This window comes from Pogonomyrmex barbatus, unplaced genomic scaffold (assembly GCF_055798465.1).
Source record: "Pogonomyrmex barbatus isolate J1 unplaced genomic scaffold, ASM5579846v1 scaffold2, whole genome shotgun sequence".
Taxonomy (NCBI): Eukaryota; Metazoa; Arthropoda; class Insecta; order Hymenoptera; family Formicidae; genus Pogonomyrmex; species Pogonomyrmex barbatus.
In genome coordinates this window covers 6,977,289-6,996,278 of record NW_028297116.1, presented here as the reverse complement: position 1 = coordinate 6,996,278, position 18,990 = coordinate 6,977,289, and the positions used below count along the sequence as shown (strand labels likewise).

The following is an 18,990-nucleotide window of genomic DNA, read 5'->3' as shown; positions in this document are numbered from 1 at the left end:
ACGCCCAATGTTGTTGTTCGCGCGAGAGAAGCGTGTTCTCGCATTACTGCTCGCTGTATTAAACGCGATGATTGCTGGGAACGCGATGAGTGCCGTGCGCGCGTGCTCGCTCGCGAGGAAGATGGCCTCACCTCCGGTTTCACGTCGGACAGAACGGAAAGGCTGGAAAGGAAGGCCGGAGTAAACTCGAGGCAGGAAATAGTTATATCAAGATCCACTTTGCGCGCAATTGACAAGCGCTCCTTATCGGCGCGATTACGGGCGGAACTTCATCCTGGACAAAATGATACGTTCGTCGCGCGTGTGTGTCTCGGTACCGTCGGGCAAATACGTACGACTCGGTAGTAACTCTCGATGGTGGCGATTATCGTGCCTGATTCGTATCCTGATTGAACGAGCGATGCATCATCGGTTGTTACACGTTCTTTATCGCGCCCGAACGACGGGTGAAAATAGAGGAAATGGGAGGTGATGGATCGCGAAAGCGTTCGCAGTTCGCCACGTCGGCGCAATTACGAAATACAAATAGTTAACCGCGAGCGAAATACGAGGCGAAATAACACTTTTAACTCCAACGATATTCGATCGCGCGTTCGAACATCTCGGCGATAAAACTTAAATTGCGAGCCTGTCAAAATGAAAGCTATTCCGAAGTTGATTGAAGAATAACACTTCGCGTATTTATTTAGACTTTAAGTTTCGTCTCCCGGGGGATTCCGTCATTTTCACGATTAATTAAATCAATTATCGCCTCCGTACCGAAACTGTCGCCCATGGGAGGAGACCGGCGCCGAATTGATCAAAGAATCCATCCGCGGTTTGACGAAAATTTAACGGAGCGCTACGTATGCCATGCCAAACGTGCCGCTTTCACGCGGGCTTTGGTAAATCCGATCTTACGCGTGTATTCTGGGAATCGCGCGCGACTCGAGTAACAGCGGCGGCAGTTTCGCATAACAGCGGCGGATACGAAGGGAAGAAAGACCGTATTTCAACCGCAAAGACTCGCGCGCGATATTGGGAATATTTTCCGCTCTTTTTACGCAGAACGGCCGTCTGCCGAGTGTCCCGTAATCGCGCTTCGTAAAAAAGGTACAAGCTCTTATGCCGTAATGTATTCCGTCGCGGTGTACTCGAGAATAGAAGTATAGGATATTTCCTTTGTGGAAATCTACATCTACAATCTACATCTACAAATTTGATATTTTTTTTTACTATTAAATAATCGCGGCGATATACTCGATTGCCGCGATAAAATTTAAATTGTGCGAAAGATGCTTTAAAAAATAAAATTCTGTGCGAGTTATCCGATTAATATTTGTGAGGCTTGATCGAATTTTTGTGGCTTAAATTTCGCTCGCCTGCGATATATTTAAGCGGCGAACACCGGAATACCCCTATATATTGCGGCACGCGGCAGAACGCGGCGTTCGAAATGCGTGAAAGCGTGCTTTATATTCGCATAAAGGCCCGAAGTACACGTTGTCGGGCGCGAATGTGCGTATCACACCCGGGGGCTCTGACAAATAGTTCCGGTTATCGGTTGGCTTTCGCGCGACTTAGGCTCTCCCTTTCTGCCTCTCGCACGCTCTGCACGTTGCACGCCGTTAATAAACTCGTCCAGAAGGAGAGCGTGCGTTTCGAAGGCCAAGTTTAGATGTCCAGATCGGAGAGATTCCCGTCGGGAGAGATAGATGCCAGAAGGAGAGCTTGCTGCGCACGTAAACTATGCGGAGTTAACTTCCCGAGAGATATATATGTATGTATATATATGTATGTGCTGTACGTCAAACGCTTCGTTCACGCCGAAATTGTGCTACTCCATATCCCGGACGGAAGTTCAGCGACGTGATATCTGACAAGTGCACGAATTGTTATTAGAATAAATTCTTTTGCGAGAGAAATACGACGTAAAAATTGAAACGAGTTTACATGTATTATTTTCGCGCTTGTATTATTCGATGCATAAATATTAGCTTATTTTATTTATTTATTTTATATATTTTTTCCGCTTTAATTTATATACGTTTTTATTTATTCAATCATGTGAAAAAAATCACTACAAGGAATATATAGCGATTTATTTCAACTTGTTACTTTGGTACTTTATAATACAAAATCGATTCTTAATAAAATAAATGAAAAAGAAATTAATACAATAAATAATAAATAACATAAACAAGAAGAGATTAACAAGATAAAATTAAAGGAAATTATAAACACTAAATATTTACATTTCGTTCGCCACAAAAAATCGTTGCCACACACGCAAAACCTACATTTCTTCTCCATAAATCGAAACTCTAAACGTTAAAGAACCAACCCTGTCGTCTGCAAAAATTTTAATATCCCTATAAATCAAGAAATTTGCATAATTGAGAAGATTTCACAGGCGACATGCGGAATTTATGCGAGATGTTAATTGCGCGAGCGTTTATCGACTTAGTACACAGCTAAATCTCCCAACGAGTTGTTTCCGTGAACAGCGGCAGGAATTCTTCTCGGCGATGATGCAAGATCATCGAGAGACAGCGGATGAATCTCAACGGACCGTTTCTCGATCCTCGTTTTTTTTTCTTACCTCCACGGAAGACGAAGGAACGAAGGGGAGGGGGAGAGGGGAAGGAGGGTTATGAGCACGAATATGAATTCATGATTAATGCTCGCGAGACGCGCGATTTGATATAAAACCTGACACCATCGGACCGCCGTCAGTTTTACCAACTAACGAGAAATAACACGTACCTTATACCTTATCCGTGTATCTCGCTATAAATCTCGCCGAGTGTTTTGATTTACGTACCTTTAGGAGCGTTCGCGAAGAAACGTGCAATATCTTAACGGGCCGCCGCTGCTTGCTCGTTTACTTGTCTTTTTCTATAAATCTGGATGTAATCCCGATCTTCCCTTGATGCAATGAAAATCGGGAGCCTCGAAGAGAGACGGATTGACAGCGGACAAATTAACGCGAGAAATGTATCTTTCGCATGTATCAAGATGTTTTCCTCGCCGATTGTCACGCCAAAATGAAACGAAAGATCGATCTCATCCTTAATCGAGCGAAATAAATGACGGAAGGACTTGCGGAGTATCAATATGTATAAATTTTTAATTAGCTATCCCGAATGAAATAGCGTGTTATTAGCAGAAACTAGTTATAAACGAGGATAGACGGGAAGCAAAAAGAGCACGAAATTTCCATAAAAGACGAGTGGTATCGTAACCCAAACAACATCGGCCAGCAGCCCGCATATCCTAGGCAACAGGGGCGAAGCTTTAAAAGTGATTCATTGCCGAGTCCCTTCTATTTCCCTCACCGTTACTTCTGCTTTATGCAATACATTAATGGATATTCGTTTCGTCGAATAAGTTTTTTATATATAATATAGTTCCTCGTAACGGATGTAACAGCGGGATCAATTTCGATCAATCATATCACGATCTTTCTCACGCGGTATCACGCAACTCTTTTCTTAAAAAAAATAGAAAGACGAAAGATGGATGACGTGAGGATAAAGATTTCCGTGACCACGCCACCAAATCGGCAAAGTGATCATCAGGTATAACTATTTGCGAGACGAGGCGAGATACGATTGCTGCATCGCTGAACGAGATCCTGGATACGCGCGAAGCCTCTAAATGCGACGGATGAAAAGCGTAGACGATTATACGATCGATGCGCGTGTTCATTACGACGGCGCAATCGTTGCGCGCGCGCGCGAGCGCGAGCGATTCATAATAACGCATTCTCTGTAATATTGCCGGGCGGAGCGGGGTCGTGTCGAAGAGAGATCGCGATAATGCGTCATTGACGGATTCAACGATGCTCCGAAGCGGGCAACCCGTAACGAAGCGAAAATCAAAAGCGCATACGTCTCTATTGGCGAGGCATCGGCGCGGGGCCTCGCTTCCGCGCAGCTGCGGCGGATGCATCTCGCCGGTGCATTTCGTTATACCGCGCGCACGCCAATCGGCCGTATCGGGGATTCGAGCCACACACGTAGCCGGGCCTCTCTCTCTCTCTCTTCTCCCTTGATACTCCAACGCTGGGGTTACACGCACGTCTACCGCGCGACGGCGTCTTATAAATAGCGACGCCCGCGTCGAGGGAGGGGCGGGGGCGCTAGCGGTTAACAAACGGTAAAACTAACACCCCGCCCTCCTACAATAACATTTCGCTCCGGTCACGTGTTTTCCGCGGGTCGACTATTATAAGATCCGTAACTGCTTCGATCCCCGCGATCTTTCCCCGCGATCTTTCTTTCTTCTCTTTCTCACATCTTTCTTTCCGTCCTTTCTCTCTGTATCTTTTAGCGTTTTCCTTTCTCTCGACAGCCCTCGACTGCTCCATCGTGACGTGATTTGCATTTTCGAATAATATTTTTTTATCTATTTTATTTGGAAAAATTTTATTTGCATTACGTATAAATAAAATAATAATGAACAATATGTATTAACATTTACGTAATCTATTTCGGAGAGGTATAAAATTCAAATTGGCTAAAACGAAATGAAATTTAATTTATGAAAATCAATGATTATTCACTCTTAAACTAAAAAAAAAAAGGATCTTTATATCCCAACTATTAGGATCCTACTTAAACATGTCATTTGAATAAAATTTTATTTAAATGCGATATTTATTTGCAATTCACAGTAAGCTCTTATTCGAATAAAGTTAATCTCTATTCAGAATGAGATTCTATATTCCTCATTGGTTATTTGTTATTCGTGAATTTATCTTCTCGAGCCGACGCCCCACGGCTCCGCGAGAGGCATACCGGTTTCGGTGTATCTAGCGAACGATCGAAGCATCGACGTTGATTTATGTACGAGACATTCGAACGCTACGCCCTTGCTCGTTAAGGTCGAACGAGCGGCCAGACGCATCCCGCGCCGACTGGCTATTTAGGCATCGATCGCCGGCTCGGACTTTTACGAAAGAGCGGATACACGCACGGTGCGGCTCGCCCCGGAGTTACCCGGCTGGGTTACCAAAATGGCATTGTGCTGCTTTGATAGTCCGAATTGCAAACGAAGCGAGACTCGTACGTTCGTTCGTTCGTTCCGTCGGCAGATCGGCCGGTAGTCCTCGCGTCGAGGGATTAAATTCGAACCTACTCTCGATACCCCCGAGTCTCCCCGAAACGCGATGAATACTCTATCTCCGATAAATACTCCCTCGTCCTATGGACGAATACAGAAACGGGTTATTAGCCAGAATTGATGTTGGCTCTCTTGATGCTGAGAACCAGTTATTGGAATATTGAATGGCTCGAGTCAATATGATGAATTGTACGCAAGAGGGAGAAAAGGCTGGAGTTTTAAGAAAATTTTATTAGTGTTACAAATATAATTTTAAATAGTCAATAGATATGGAAATAAATGCTTTTAACGCTTTTATATAAAACGTAGAAAATTTTTTTCTTTCATGCGAATTCATGTGGTCGGCGATTATAACTATTAAGAGAGAAACGCAACGTTTCATTTTCTCAGCTTTTCGTCTTAATTGATCTATGAATTGAAACTCTGTAGAGAAACAAAAGCGCTTAGCATATATCGTGCCACATTCTTGTATTCCTCACGACGCAAACAGCACCGCTGTTAAAAACGTTAACAATAAAAGGATGTTTTTTTTTTCACTTTTTGTTGCAGTTATGCGAGCTATGCAGCCATGAGTCGAACGTCCTTGAGCACGAGACCCGCGCGACGGACGAAATTATTTCCTACGCGAACAATGACGAGTCTGCTAACGTTACTAGTGTTCGCAACGACATTTACAAATGTACTACCAGAATCGGCGATAAATCCGGTAGGCAGCATCGTCGGATCGGGCTCGGGAGTCTCGTCCTCGTCCGGCAGCTCCTCATCCTCGTCGTCGTCGGTGATCGGCGTGGTGTCCGACAGTTCCAGTTCTAACGGCAACGGCGGTGTTGGAAATGGTAATGGCGTTGGAAGTATCAGCGGTAGCGTCAGCAGCGGCCATTCCGGTATAAATGGGGTCGGCGGTGGCCATTCCGGTCTCGGGAACGGGAAGGGCCGATGCGAAGAAATCACGATTCCCATGTGCCGCGGTATCGGCTACAATCTCACCTCCATGCCGAACGAATTGAACCACGACACGCAGGACGAGGCCGGCTTGGAAGTGCATCAGTTTTGGCCGTTGGTGGAGATAAAATGCTCGTCCGACCTCAAGTTCTTCCTGTGCTCCATGTACGCGCCGATCTGCCTACCGGAATATACGAAACCGCTGCCGGCCTGTCGCAGCGTGTGCGAGAGAGCGCGAACGGGTTGCGCGCCCTTGATGCAACAGTACGGCTTCTCGTGGCCGGAGAGAATGGCATGCGAGCGTCTGCCGTATCACGGCGACCCGGAGAACCTATGCATGGAACAGGACAATCATACCAGCACCAGCACAGGTCCTGGCGGTAACGGCGGCGCGGCGAGTAGCGGCGTCCCAGCACCGGGACAACCGGCGCGGCCCACGCGACCCAGCAAGACTTCGCAGCCGGCCCGCTGCAAGCCGGGCAAGAATCAAAAAAACTGCCAGCACCCCCCGGGGGAGAGGACGAGGGACTGCATGTGCAGATGCAGGGCGCCCCTCGTGCCCCTGGGGGCGGGGGGCACGGGAATATCAGGAGCGATAAGCGGCGTCAGCGGCAGCGGCATCGGGACCGGCAGCAGCACCGGGGCCAGCAACGCGGGGGCTGGTCTGGCCGGCATGGCCGTAAGTGGGATACCGGCACCGCCATCGATGGGAAATATCGGCCGAAGCATCATCCAGGAGGTGCCGGACTGTGCCCTACCGTGCCGCGGCGCGTTCCTCACCAACGAAGAGCGCGAGTTCGCGGCCGTCTGGCTGGCGCTTTGGAGCGGCCTGTGCGCCGCCAGCACTCTCGTAACCGTAATCACATTCTTAATCGACACCCAGCGTTTCAAGTATCCTGAGCGACCGATCGTCTTCCTGTCAGCCTGCTACTTCGTCGTCTCCGTGGGCTATCTGTCGCGCAACGTGTTCGGCCACGAGGAAATCGCCTGCGACGGTCTGGCTTTGAAATCGGGTGCCCAGGGCCCGGGCGCCTGTGTCACAGTTTTCCTCATGATCTACTTCTTCGGCATGGCTTCCTCCGTGTGGTGGGTGATCTTGGCATTCACGTGGTTTCTCGCGGCGGGCTTGAAGTGGGGCAACGAGGCGATAGCATCGTACTCGCAATATTTCCACATGGTGGCATGGCTGGCTCCGACTGTGCAAACGGTCTGGGCGTATGTCGCGGGTGGCGTCGCCGGTGACCCGGTAGCTGGAGTTTGCACGGTCGCTCCCGAGGGAGTGCGTAATTTCATCCTCGCTCCTTTATTTGTCTACCTTCTGCTAGGCACGACGTTTCTTCTGGCTGGTTTCGTAAGCCTCTTCCGAATTCGATCGGTGATCAAACGTCAACCTGGCGCGAAGGCCGACAAGTTAGAAAAGTTGATGATACGAATCGGCGTGTTCAGCGTACTCTATACGCTACCGGCCAGCGTGGTCTTGGCCTGTCACATCTACGAGTCGTCTCTGCGAGATGAGTGGCTCAGCTCGTTGGCGTGTCCCTGCCGCCCACGGGCGAGACCGCTCTACTCCATCCTGATGCTTAAGTACTTCATGGCTCTCGCGGTCGGCATTACGTCGGGTGTCTGGATTTGGAGCGGCAAGACGGTCGATTCTTGGAAACGGCTATGGAGGCGTTTGTTCGGTCGTGATCGCGGCCACATGGGCGCCGGTGCCGGGATGGTGGCCGGCGTGACCGGCGTCAGCGGCGGTCTCGGCAGCGTTGGCATCAAAGGCGTCGTGGGTCGGGGAATCGCGATGCCCTATCCCTCGGCGCCCGGTCCCGGCAGTGCTCTGTTACCCCCGGGTAGCGTCGCGAGCGCGTCTCAGCATCACCTGCACCATCATGTACTCAAGCAACCACCGCTCTCGCACGTATGACGTCACCAGTCTGCGGGGGGCGACATGAACACCGCTGGATGCGGCGAGCAGCAGCCACAGCAGGAGAGGCCTTCCGCCCTCAGCAATTACGGGCCCATCTAGCCCTTCGCCTCGGCCTCGCGCAGGCATAACGCGACGCCGCACACGGCGCCGCATACGGCGCCGCATACGCCTCACTCGGCGGCGACCATCTACTCCAGGAGGTCGCTCGCGTCCACGACGGGCCCGTTAACACCGGCGCACGGGATCGCGCCCTCCTACACGCAGGCCACCGAGGTGTGAGGAAAGGGATCACGTGGAGGCGCACACGTGAAGATTTAGACGATTCAGCGGCCCCGACGTCGGCGTCATCGGCTCGGTGTCATCCTTCGCGCGATGGACGACGAGCGGCCGCGGTGCTTCTCGATTACCCGATATACGTATTAGCCTGTATACGTGTCTTCTCCCGCGGGAACCTCGAGGAATCTTCTCTCCAGCTCGAATCACTCGGCGATTTTTTTAGCTCGTCTCTTTATCTTATCGATCAATTCAGAGAAAACCGTAATGGAGAATGAGTCCGGGAGACGATTAGAACAAAGCGTTTTGATATTATCGGCAGGGAGGGTGACTCGAGTGTCGCGGGGTATAGTGAGATTGTGATTTAGAAGAAAGATTCAGTGTGAATGGCACTGAGAAACGTGCGTGCGTGCATAACGGTAAACGGTGTCGATTGATTTCTCTATCTTTATCCGTATCTATCTATCTCTGTCTCTTTCTCTAATCTTTCTTACATTCTCGTAAAAGCGGCGCTCATAAAGCCCGCTACCGTGTCCGTCTAACGTGTATCGTCTCGTCTATTTATCTAATCTAGCTATTAAAGGGCCACGTTGGGGATGCACATACGGATGCGACGTGTACGCGAAAAGCGGCAGCCTGTTTCCTTCCTCCCCTTTCCCGGAAGAGAGCAAACTGCCACAACGTTTTCGATACCTTGCTCCGGGCTCTCTTCTCGTGTCAACCCCTTGCCACTGCCGCGATTTCTCGATCGCGAAATTTTGAAAGTAATTCCGATTGAAAACAGGCCGCTCGCTCGCGGAAGGAAAGGCGCAATAAAAGGAAAGCGAGTGTACAGGACAAACACTAAAGTAACGATGTAGGCAGAATGGATAATTGTAAATATCGTTCTTAGATGTTAGTTCGACGCTGTAAATAAAACGGTCGCCAGAATCGTTATAGGACATGGGGGCGCGAAAGACGATTGCGCTTGTGGCGAGTGTTACGTCGTTTCCTTTCACAAGCAATTATCAGCCAAAACTTGTCGCACTCGATATATCGAACGGAAAAATCCGTTAATTAGTCCGCGTTATGCAATGTCGAGTTGGAACACGCCACTTTCGCCAACTTTCCTCGAGATAATATCCAATTTGTGACAATTTGTTGAAAGATTTAATCAAATATTTATTTCGTTTAATTAGAATTCGCTGAGTTACTTCCGACTTAAAGTTGGGGTGTTAAAACTCGGCAAATTTAATCCTTTCTAATGAAAGTTTAATATAGATTGATTAGATCTCTAACAATATATATCTATATGTTATTTCGTTGATTTTAATTTATAAATATAATAAATCATATCGAATCATATACATAAAAGGTTATATATATTTTTTTAGTTTACGGTAAATAAATAATATAATTTATAATTCCAGATTGCATAACACGATTTGAAGTAATCGATAAATTTCGACAGATTTTGATCTGGTTTCGCAATAATAGGATCGAGCCACAAGCAGAACAATCGTCAACGAAACTAGATCCATATGTGTCCTCAGAATGCGTAATTCAAATATGTTATATATATATAGGTCTGCCTCGCGAAGAGAGATTACACGTAATTTAACACATACGTTGGTGTACTAGTTCGAATCTTTTTATACTCGTAAGTAAGGGCGCGTCGTATTCTCTTGTCGTAGTTCACCCAAGTCGCAATGTTCAAATGCGGAATCGATAATAACGGAGAGTAAAAGACGCGACATTTTTTTTTTTTTATTTTTACTATACTTCCCGTGATTGCCGACTCCTTCGCGCCACGTGTCGCGAGGGGTGGTCGACGCGATAGCGTAAGAACGTGAAAGGAACGCGACCCGCCCTTCCACGGGGGCAAAGGAGCGCGGAAGGAAATCTACATGCATCCCGAGGCATAGTGCGTAGAGGAAAAATTATGCACGCGCGCGTATATATATGTAATTCTCATGTAAATCCCGATGATCTAGAAATAGTCCCCGAGCGAGATTACGCGCGTGATATAACGGAAGTAACAGCCCTTAAGTACGTATTATACGCGTGACGTTGTCAGTCACTAGCAATATCGTTAATCCAGAACCCTTTTCTAATACCGGAAACTGTGAAATTGTAGAGGAACAGAAAATGAATCGGAGAATTTTACAGCATCTCGTAAGAGAGTTACGGTCGGACGCATAAAATTTTAATTATACATATAGCTGAATTTGAGCAAATTTTAGATAACACACTTACCGTGACTCAGGGATCCAGCCCTGTAAGAATATCGTAATCGCAATAATCGCGAAATCTGATTTCGAGCTAAAATATAAAGATGGGAACAGAGTGTATGGCAACTTTCGATCACTGCCCACTGTATTTCTTTACGAGATGTTGCGAGCGCAGAGCACAAGCAAAAGGACTGAAAAACGAAAACTGCCTCACCCGACTTGACATATTGACTGCCACTGGATTCATGTATGAATGATACTCAATTTCATGAAGAAGCACCAAGAAACTAAACGTTTCTTTCATAATTGACTTGTTTTCTTTCATCAAACGTAATTGAAAAATGCAGCATTTTTTTTTATAAAAGCTTGATATTAAGCTTGATTCGCATGAATGATATCAAGTTTTCAAAATTAAAATGCTGTGTGAGACGGTCGTGACGGTCAATGTGTTAAATTCGTTAACCGTGTGTCTTAGACGGTTTAGAAACCTTTGCCAAAACGAAGAATATACACACGTAACGTTGTAAATTAGAGGAGTAAAGATGTCTTACGATTAGTGTCCACATATCACGCCAAACCGAAAAGAGGGGAGGAAATGATCGATATCGCGTTCGAACGGAGGCGACGGAAAGAGAGGTCGGCTCGAAGAAAGAGGGTGAGAAAAGAGAGTGCGGAATGTGAGTTCGGTGTGCAATTATTAGAAATACGAAGGTTTCTTTGGCGCGGAGATATTTGAGAGTATTCGACGGTTGCGATATCGAAGAGTGGCGTAAAGAAATCATTAAGAGAATGGGTCTTTAGTATTTGTATAAGCCACTTTTTGTCACACTAATTGTCAATAAAAAAAGAGAATACTGTGTGTATAACGAATGTGTTTCGAGACCGGTGTTACGGAGTTGCTGCTTCGCTCGTTCCTCGCGCACGGCCGAAGCGCGATATCGGAGTGTCTCTTTGTTTCCCTTCTTTATTATTATTATTATTTTTTTTTTTTTCACTCGTGCGTTTTCCGTTTCTCGTTCAAGCATTTATGTTCTGGATCGCACAACGAGTTTTACACGCGGTCAAAACGTCGACCGCTTTGTACAATTTTTACGTTGCCATAGTAACCGTAGGTGTAATTAACCGCTGTCGGTTGCAAAAGTATAAAAAGTATAAGTACGTATATGTGTATATATAGATGTGCACATGGCCGCGTGTACATATATAACGCGTATATATCCAAAATGTATACGACTTTTAATACATTTTATTATTATTTAATTTTCCTGCGTCAGTTGTGTTTCTCCTATCCCCCTGTCGACGTCGCGCGCGATCTTTCTTTTCTTCCTTCCTTTCTCGTTCGTTTTTTTTTTTTTTACTCCAGTTTTCTTACTCGTGCTCTTCTCGGCGCGACGCCAGAAGGCGTGACGTTACTGACATCTCGCGGATAAATCTACGTTGTCATCTTTATTGGATGTCGCGAAACCAACGATTTTTCATCTATTTTTAGTCTATTAGACATTACTTTTTTTTACGTACAATCTCTGTATATACATAACATTCGAAACATTTCTTTTATTTTTTTCAATTGTTTCTTGAAACATTTTGTTTAAATAAATTTATAAACATCCCTCCTATGTTACAACTATCGAGATTATTCTGACAATCACATGTAAAATTGTTTATTTAACTCACGGCATTAAAAATTTAAATAAATTTGATCTATCCAACGTAATTTGTGTTGAGAAAACCATTAGGAAGAAAATGTTTAGGTTCTTTTATTTCAATTTGCGAAGTTACGTCGCGCCGCTGCTACAAAGTTTCATATTCCTCGAGCAACCTTGGCGATAAGAAGACAACGACTGCATCGGGCACATCGCCAGTCGGAGGAGGAGGACGAACCACCCCCTCCGTAACGTGAGTCATCGTGTAATGGGGTTGAAGAGGAAGGAGACGACTGGCAGAAGGGGTGCGGTTCGAATTTATGATTCGCCCCGAGAGTTATGCGTTTGTAGTCTGGCTACTTGGGCAAAGATAAGAATCTGTCTCTCGTTGTCTCTCGTAATTGTCGGATCAACCGGTCGAGTTACACGTTGCTTCTAATTGGATCGTCACAACGTCGTCGAAAACACATCACGACATAGGCGAAAAACGTCGCTGCGATGAAATATCGACCGTCATCACGACATCACAAAAATTCCGAACGAAAACGCTCCTTACGTCAAAATCAAATACACAATTAATATCGCACTCACGTGAAACGATTCGAAATATTCGCTATTTATATAAAATTATTGATACAAATTATTCAATGACCTTTTTAAATCAACGACGGTGACGGTAATCCAGAATTATAGCCTTCATACAATTTATAAAATTGTCGCGACCTACGTCTGGTTGAATTAATAATCCAGTTTGCTTATTTACGGGAACATTTAAGATTTATTAATTTATTTATTAATACTTCAACGGAGTCTGAAAATTAATCATAAGCAATTGACAATTATACATTTATAATGATCTGAACTCCGAGCTGCCACATGGATTGAGAGTGGGAATTAAAAACAATAAAAAATACATTTTGCACATTAGTTTTATGATAGAGAATATAAATAAAATGTATTATAAAACTTTTACAACTGATTATATGACAGAATATTAGTAATCGACAACGCAGCTATTTTAAGCACGATTCGCGTCACTTGGCGCGACTTTGAAATGTTTGCCGTTTCTTTCGATAGCTCGCTCCTCCGTCAATAATTAATCTGAATTGCGAGTCGCGGGACGAACGTTCATCTCGTCTCGTTATTGAAATAAACTCGCGTCGTCGTAATCTCGACCCAGCAGGACGCGAATTATTGTTGTCCAAGAGAGAAAGGCGTCGCATAATAGCGCTATATTGACTCTGCAGAGTCATAAAATCCCAGTTTCATTAGCGGTATCGGATATCGGCCAGCCGTTACGTTTGCATTCGTACATTCATTATGCACATATGCATATATATATATATATATATATATATATATATATATATATATAGGGTGTCCAGAACCATTGTGTCCCTCGCGTTTCACAAATCCTTTAATCAGTTGGATGTATCTTTCTCGCAAAGCAAAGAGAATCCGCGTAATCGTTTTGGAGATACAAAACGAAATAAAATTGCGGAACATTGTGAATTAAATATATTGAAAATAATACAACCAACGTTATCTAGAATAACGTATTAAATGATATTCTTCAATCAATATCAATATTTATAGTGGAATTTAATTTAACCGCGATATTTTTTGTAAAGTTATGACAATTAGAATTACATATTTTACATATAATTTTTATCAAAGAGGTTCCTTTAACCTTGAAAAAGATTTTATAGCGTACGACTGAAACATCCTGTACATTGCTCTTAAGCGCACAAGCAATCCTTGTCTCCATGTCAAAGGTCGCGAATGGGTGCCGCGATAGCGGCGATTTTCGATTTGTTTTTCTCCGAGAAATCAATCGCCGCGGTAATAATATATAACGAGCAACGATAATACAACTAGACTGTACAATATGATTCTTTAAAGATCCGACCTCACGTTGACCCGAATCGGCGATCGATTGAACGAAACGACGTCGCGTTCACCCGCTGATACCGTTCGCGGAAACCAGATTAACTGAAAAACGATATACGTCGATGTACGCCTTCCGGCGAAAAATCCCTCTAAATTAGATCAAGCGAACATTAATCCCCGCTGCAATTGCGAGAAAGGATTGGCAGCCGCTGATCCCTCATGATTAATTCATTCTGGAAGTGATTAAACGGGGAGGACAGTCCTCCGTCTGTTCTTGGACGTACGACGGCGAACAACTTCTCCGTATTACCATAAGATCGCATCAATTAAATAATTATTTCCATTTATTTCATGCAACGCAGCAGAGAAATAAAAATTACTTAGAACGTTGTGGAGGAAGCAGTATATTTATAAAAAAAATAATTAATATCATCATAAATAAATGTAATTATTTATTATAAATATAAATTTACAATTTCCCAATTTTAAATATAGTTTTTCAAAATATAATACAAACATTAAAAAAAAAAAATAATTGAAAATTCTTTTTTACATAAAAATTCCTAAAGCAAAAGTCAATATGAAAAGTAAATAAATTAGAGCTATCAGCTATTTTTTTTGTACATGGTCCCCTTAATAAAACACTTTCGTTTTGTAATTTTATTATCAAATGTTCGCATCGGTCGGTTCTGAATATCGTTTAGGCCAGATATCGCCGCGATGTTAACACCAACAAAAAAGAGAGGAAAAGGAGAGAGGAGGGGGGAGAGATAGCGCCGTTATTTCGGCCCTGAAATAATATCAGCCTGTCCACGTTGACGTGTTGAAACAATATTTTTACAAGGGCGTCTGTCCGTCGCGTCGTAACCCAGAATCCGGCAGCTACAATATCGCTGTTTTTCGACCAGCCATCTCATCGCCACCCCCCCTCGCCCCCCCCCCGGAACGTCCCGATGTGCTTCGGTCACCGACATCTCGTGGATCGATTTGCGGGAGGTAAATGCGCCAGATCTCGTGTTCTGGTAGAGCGGCATGAAACATTTAAACCAGAAACTACAGAGGAGTACCGTGCGCTAAATGCGCGATCAGCGTATAATTTCAGGTGTAATGTTACAGTTATGCAAAGTATCCTCTCCGCATATGTGTTCGTGTTTATTTAGAAGTACAATAATTTCGAGGTACAATAATGTCTGTCGATTTCCTGGTGAAGCGAAGGAAAATAAAGCGATAGTAACGATGCGTGTTCGCATATGCATGCGTCCCGTGGGCGATATTTTATCGCGTGCTACACCACACATTCGTGCACGATTACACAAATGAGGGTGGCGACAGTTGAACGCTGTAACCCCTTCCGTGCTTCAGATATTTATCTCCGTTAAGTATGCTAATTTCTTTCTTCGGAACCTATTTCGATGACGCATAATAGAAGAAGTATCGCAAACATTACATGAAATGCAACTGCACGTTACATATAGATAAGCAGATATTATTAAAAAAAATGTTTCAAAGCTTGATATACTTGGTATATACTTTTTTGTTGCATACAATAAGGAAAGAGATATATTTCTCTTGAAATAAAAGGAAACGTTTAGAAACGACATTATTGTTTTCAAGTGCCATCGCAAGTTTCTATTTTCTTCACACATAAAATTTATAATTATTACTTTGCAGATATCTTTACATTTTCATAATATTATACCTACGCCATTGGATTACGTGTTACGAAACTTCTATATTTTTATTTGTTTGTTTAGAAAAAAATATTTGTCTTAAAACATGATAGATAGGAGTTTCAAAAATTATCGCATTAATGAGACGTGAATTTTGTGTGTGTGTGTGTGTGTGTGTGTGTGTGTGTGTGTGTGTGTGTGTGTGTGTGTGTGTGTGGGACTGTAGTTACCGTAGTGAAATCTGAAAATAAACAAGGAATTACAAGAAGAATTCGATTTCACTAGAAAAAGAAACATTCTCGTTGCCAAAATCCGAGCTTAAATTCCTTCGTTTCGCGTTGCGCTTATTAAGACCTCGGACAGACAGCGAGAAACGGTATAAAGCGTACTATTCACACGCGGTTGTTCATTGGTGCCTTAGTAAGACGCCACGCGCGTTACTCGCGCGATCGCATTATCGAGATGAATTTACAACGTCGTTTGGCGATCCGCACTTCGCACTCGGACCATAATGAACCTGTTAGTGCGGAACGTAGTTACGGCGCCCACACACGGCGAGTACGATTTTAGCCGGTATCTCGATGTACGCGCGCGACCACCCCCCCCCCTTTTTCCAAATAAATCTGAAAGCCGGTGGTATTGTACATAGTTCGGCTTTAACGAGCTTTCGGCTAAGCTAATTACAGAACAGCCAAGGCTAATTACAAAATATATCGAGCGTATGTGAGGCGATAGAGGCGGTGATATCTCGCGAATAAAATTAATCCTTTAATTGTGAAAACTGTGAAAATATTTTTGTTACCTTCAAGGCCTTTTCACTAGAATATTCATTATGAATAATTTGGTAAAAAGGTTCAAGTGACTATGATAATTTATTTCTGCAATATTTTATTTATCTTTTTATTTTCATTTTTGGCTTTGGAATATTTAATTCTTATGACAGTTGACACGTAACAAATTTTTAATCATTCAATTTAATAATATTTAATTATCACAATATAATAATATCACAAATTTAATTCTGTTCTATGTGAAAATTTGTTAGTTTGCTTTGTTGATTTGCGCATTATACATTTATCTGTTATTGTTAGCTATTAGTACTTGCGAAAGAATCGATATTCGTTTTGTTGCCATGATATCAGTACCATTTAAATCAATATTACATTTTGATGTGTTTGAATATTTAATTGAATGACAATGAAACTTTACAATACGTTTATTTTCAATCCACTTTGTCAATAATTACCTTTATTCACATCCGAAAGCTATAAATAATTGATCATTTTGCAGGGTAACCCTTGATTTTCGGTAATATACTCTATACTATTTCAAGTACAAAAATATACAAGAAAAACTGGCTACTCATTAGAAATTGGCTAGTTTTTATTCTTTTGAATTTACTGGACAGTAACTATTCAATAACTAAATCAGAAAATTTTTGTTAGATAATACTATTATTTAAATCAGCAACTAATTAGAAACTATCTAAGAAACTAGCTAAGACAAACTAACCAGTAAATGCTAGTGAGTTTTTGCCAGGAAAACTCGGAATATTTTAATTAGTATTTTCTGATTAATAATTCAGAAATTATCATAGTTAGAAATTAGTCAGACATAACTGGTCAGTAAATACTAATTAGCTTTTGACCAGTAAAACTCTGAATATTCTGACTAGTATTTTTTATCTAACAGTTAGCTAGAAACTAACCAGATTAAGCTGGTCAGTAAATATTAATTTATATCAAGTAAAACTTAGATTTTCCTGCTTTTTCTGACCAATAAACTGATTAATAATTGGATTAATAATTGGATTAATAACTGATTAATAATTGGCTAGGAATTAATACAAAATTGATTAATAATTGGCTAAAAATTGGCCAGAAAAAGACCAGAAACTGGTTAATAATTGACTAAAAATTGATGAAATTTACTTATCCAGTTAGTACTAACCAAACAGACGTCACCCAAATTGATCAGAATCTAGTCACCAATCAGAGTCTAACAGTCAAATTGGTCAGATACTGGCTAATAATTCTTGGCCAGTTTCTGACTAGTTTCTGATTTGTTTTCTACTTGGGATGAGCAGTCTTTTCTTTTTTTTCGTGACAGAAAGACGAAGAGAGTTAGCGATTAGGGGTTGCACGCACGTGTTTGAAATGCTTTCATCAACTCCACGACTTCGCCAAAATATACAAAATGAAACTCATGCATCCGTTTCCGTTCATTCACAAAGATAAAACTGCACAATACATTCTAATTCTCTCCCTCTCTCTCTCTCTCTCTCTCTCTCTCTCTCTCTCTCTCTCTCTCGTTTTATAATTAAAAAAATTCGTTATAAATTATGATATATCACATAATTGAAGACTAATGCGATAACTCTATTAACTAACTTACATAATATAATTTTGAGATGTCGTAAATAAAGAAAAATGGTATGATGACAAGAAATAATTCTACAAAATTTACACGAAAGCTTCGACCAGGGTCAGTTTCTCGATATCGTCGTTTTTCGTCCCGTTTTTGGTACGCTGACCTTCGACTGTGACTCGGCCGACTGCAACTCGACGTCGAAAGTCAGCACCGGCCGGGATTAATTCAGCCCTTTGAACACCTACGTAGAAATGGAAGACGGTAATCCGACACCCGGTTGTCAACTCGGCAGGAAACAAGCCGGGGGAGGAGGACGAGGAGGAAGAGGAGGAGAAGAAACGGGCGCGCGGGAGCAGGGAGAGCGACGAGCGATATAGTTCGTCGCACCGTACGAGTATCACGTCCGGAATTTGCTCGTCGATATATTTTATTGTCGCGCGGATTATGAAAAAAAAAAAAAAACAAAAAAAACACAAAAAGAAAGCCAGACATTTTCCGCTCTATTTTACGACGTATTATAATGATCGACGTCGACACATCGGATCGCTGCCATCTCGGGAGTGCTGTCGCGGCCGACGTTAATGCTCTCGTGGTGGAATACGTTTTATTTCATGATCCCGACCGACCGGGCAAATCGAATAGTGCGTTTCGAATTAGCGGGCTGAAATCGCGCTCGAATCGGTACGACACGACGTACCCTCCTCCCCTCCCCCCTCCTCCTCCCCCCGGTTAATCGGCGAGCGATGATTGCTTTCGATTTGATCCGATTTCGAACGGCGAGCAAGGCTGGAGGGCAGCGAGGGGGAAGGGCAGCGAGGTCGGGCAGTTGCATTTGCACGCTCCATAAACGATTAATACGCTCTCTCGTCACGTCCCACGTGTCGGATGACGGCGCGAGCACATACATTCCCCGCGCGAGAAATGCTCTCTCTCTCTCTCTCCGCGACAGAAAGATCCTTTCCTCT

The 18,990-nt window shown here is 43.4% G+C and overlaps 2 protein-coding genes across 6 annotated transcripts in view; both read left to right on the top strand.

The window, feature by feature from the left end:
- fz2 (frizzled 2) overlaps positions 1–11,712 on the top strand; it is a 71,871-nt gene extending 60,159 nt beyond the window's left edge. For all 4 annotated transcript variants that reach the window (XM_089077528.1, XM_011649439.3, XM_011649438.3 and 1 more), the window contains exon 2: positions 5,656–11,712. In XM_089077528.1, coding sequence (XP_088933654.1) covers positions 5,675–7,966 — 2,292 coding nt within the window. In that variant the 5' untranslated portion in view covers positions 5,656–5,674 and the 3' untranslated portion in view covers positions 7,967–11,712. The remainder of the gene's footprint in view (positions 1–5,655) is intronic.
- Positions 1–18,990, top strand: part of Snrk (SNF related kinase) — a 113,905-nt gene that overhangs the window by 60,160 nt on the left and 34,755 nt on the right. The gene's annotated exons all lie outside the window — the stretch shown is intronic.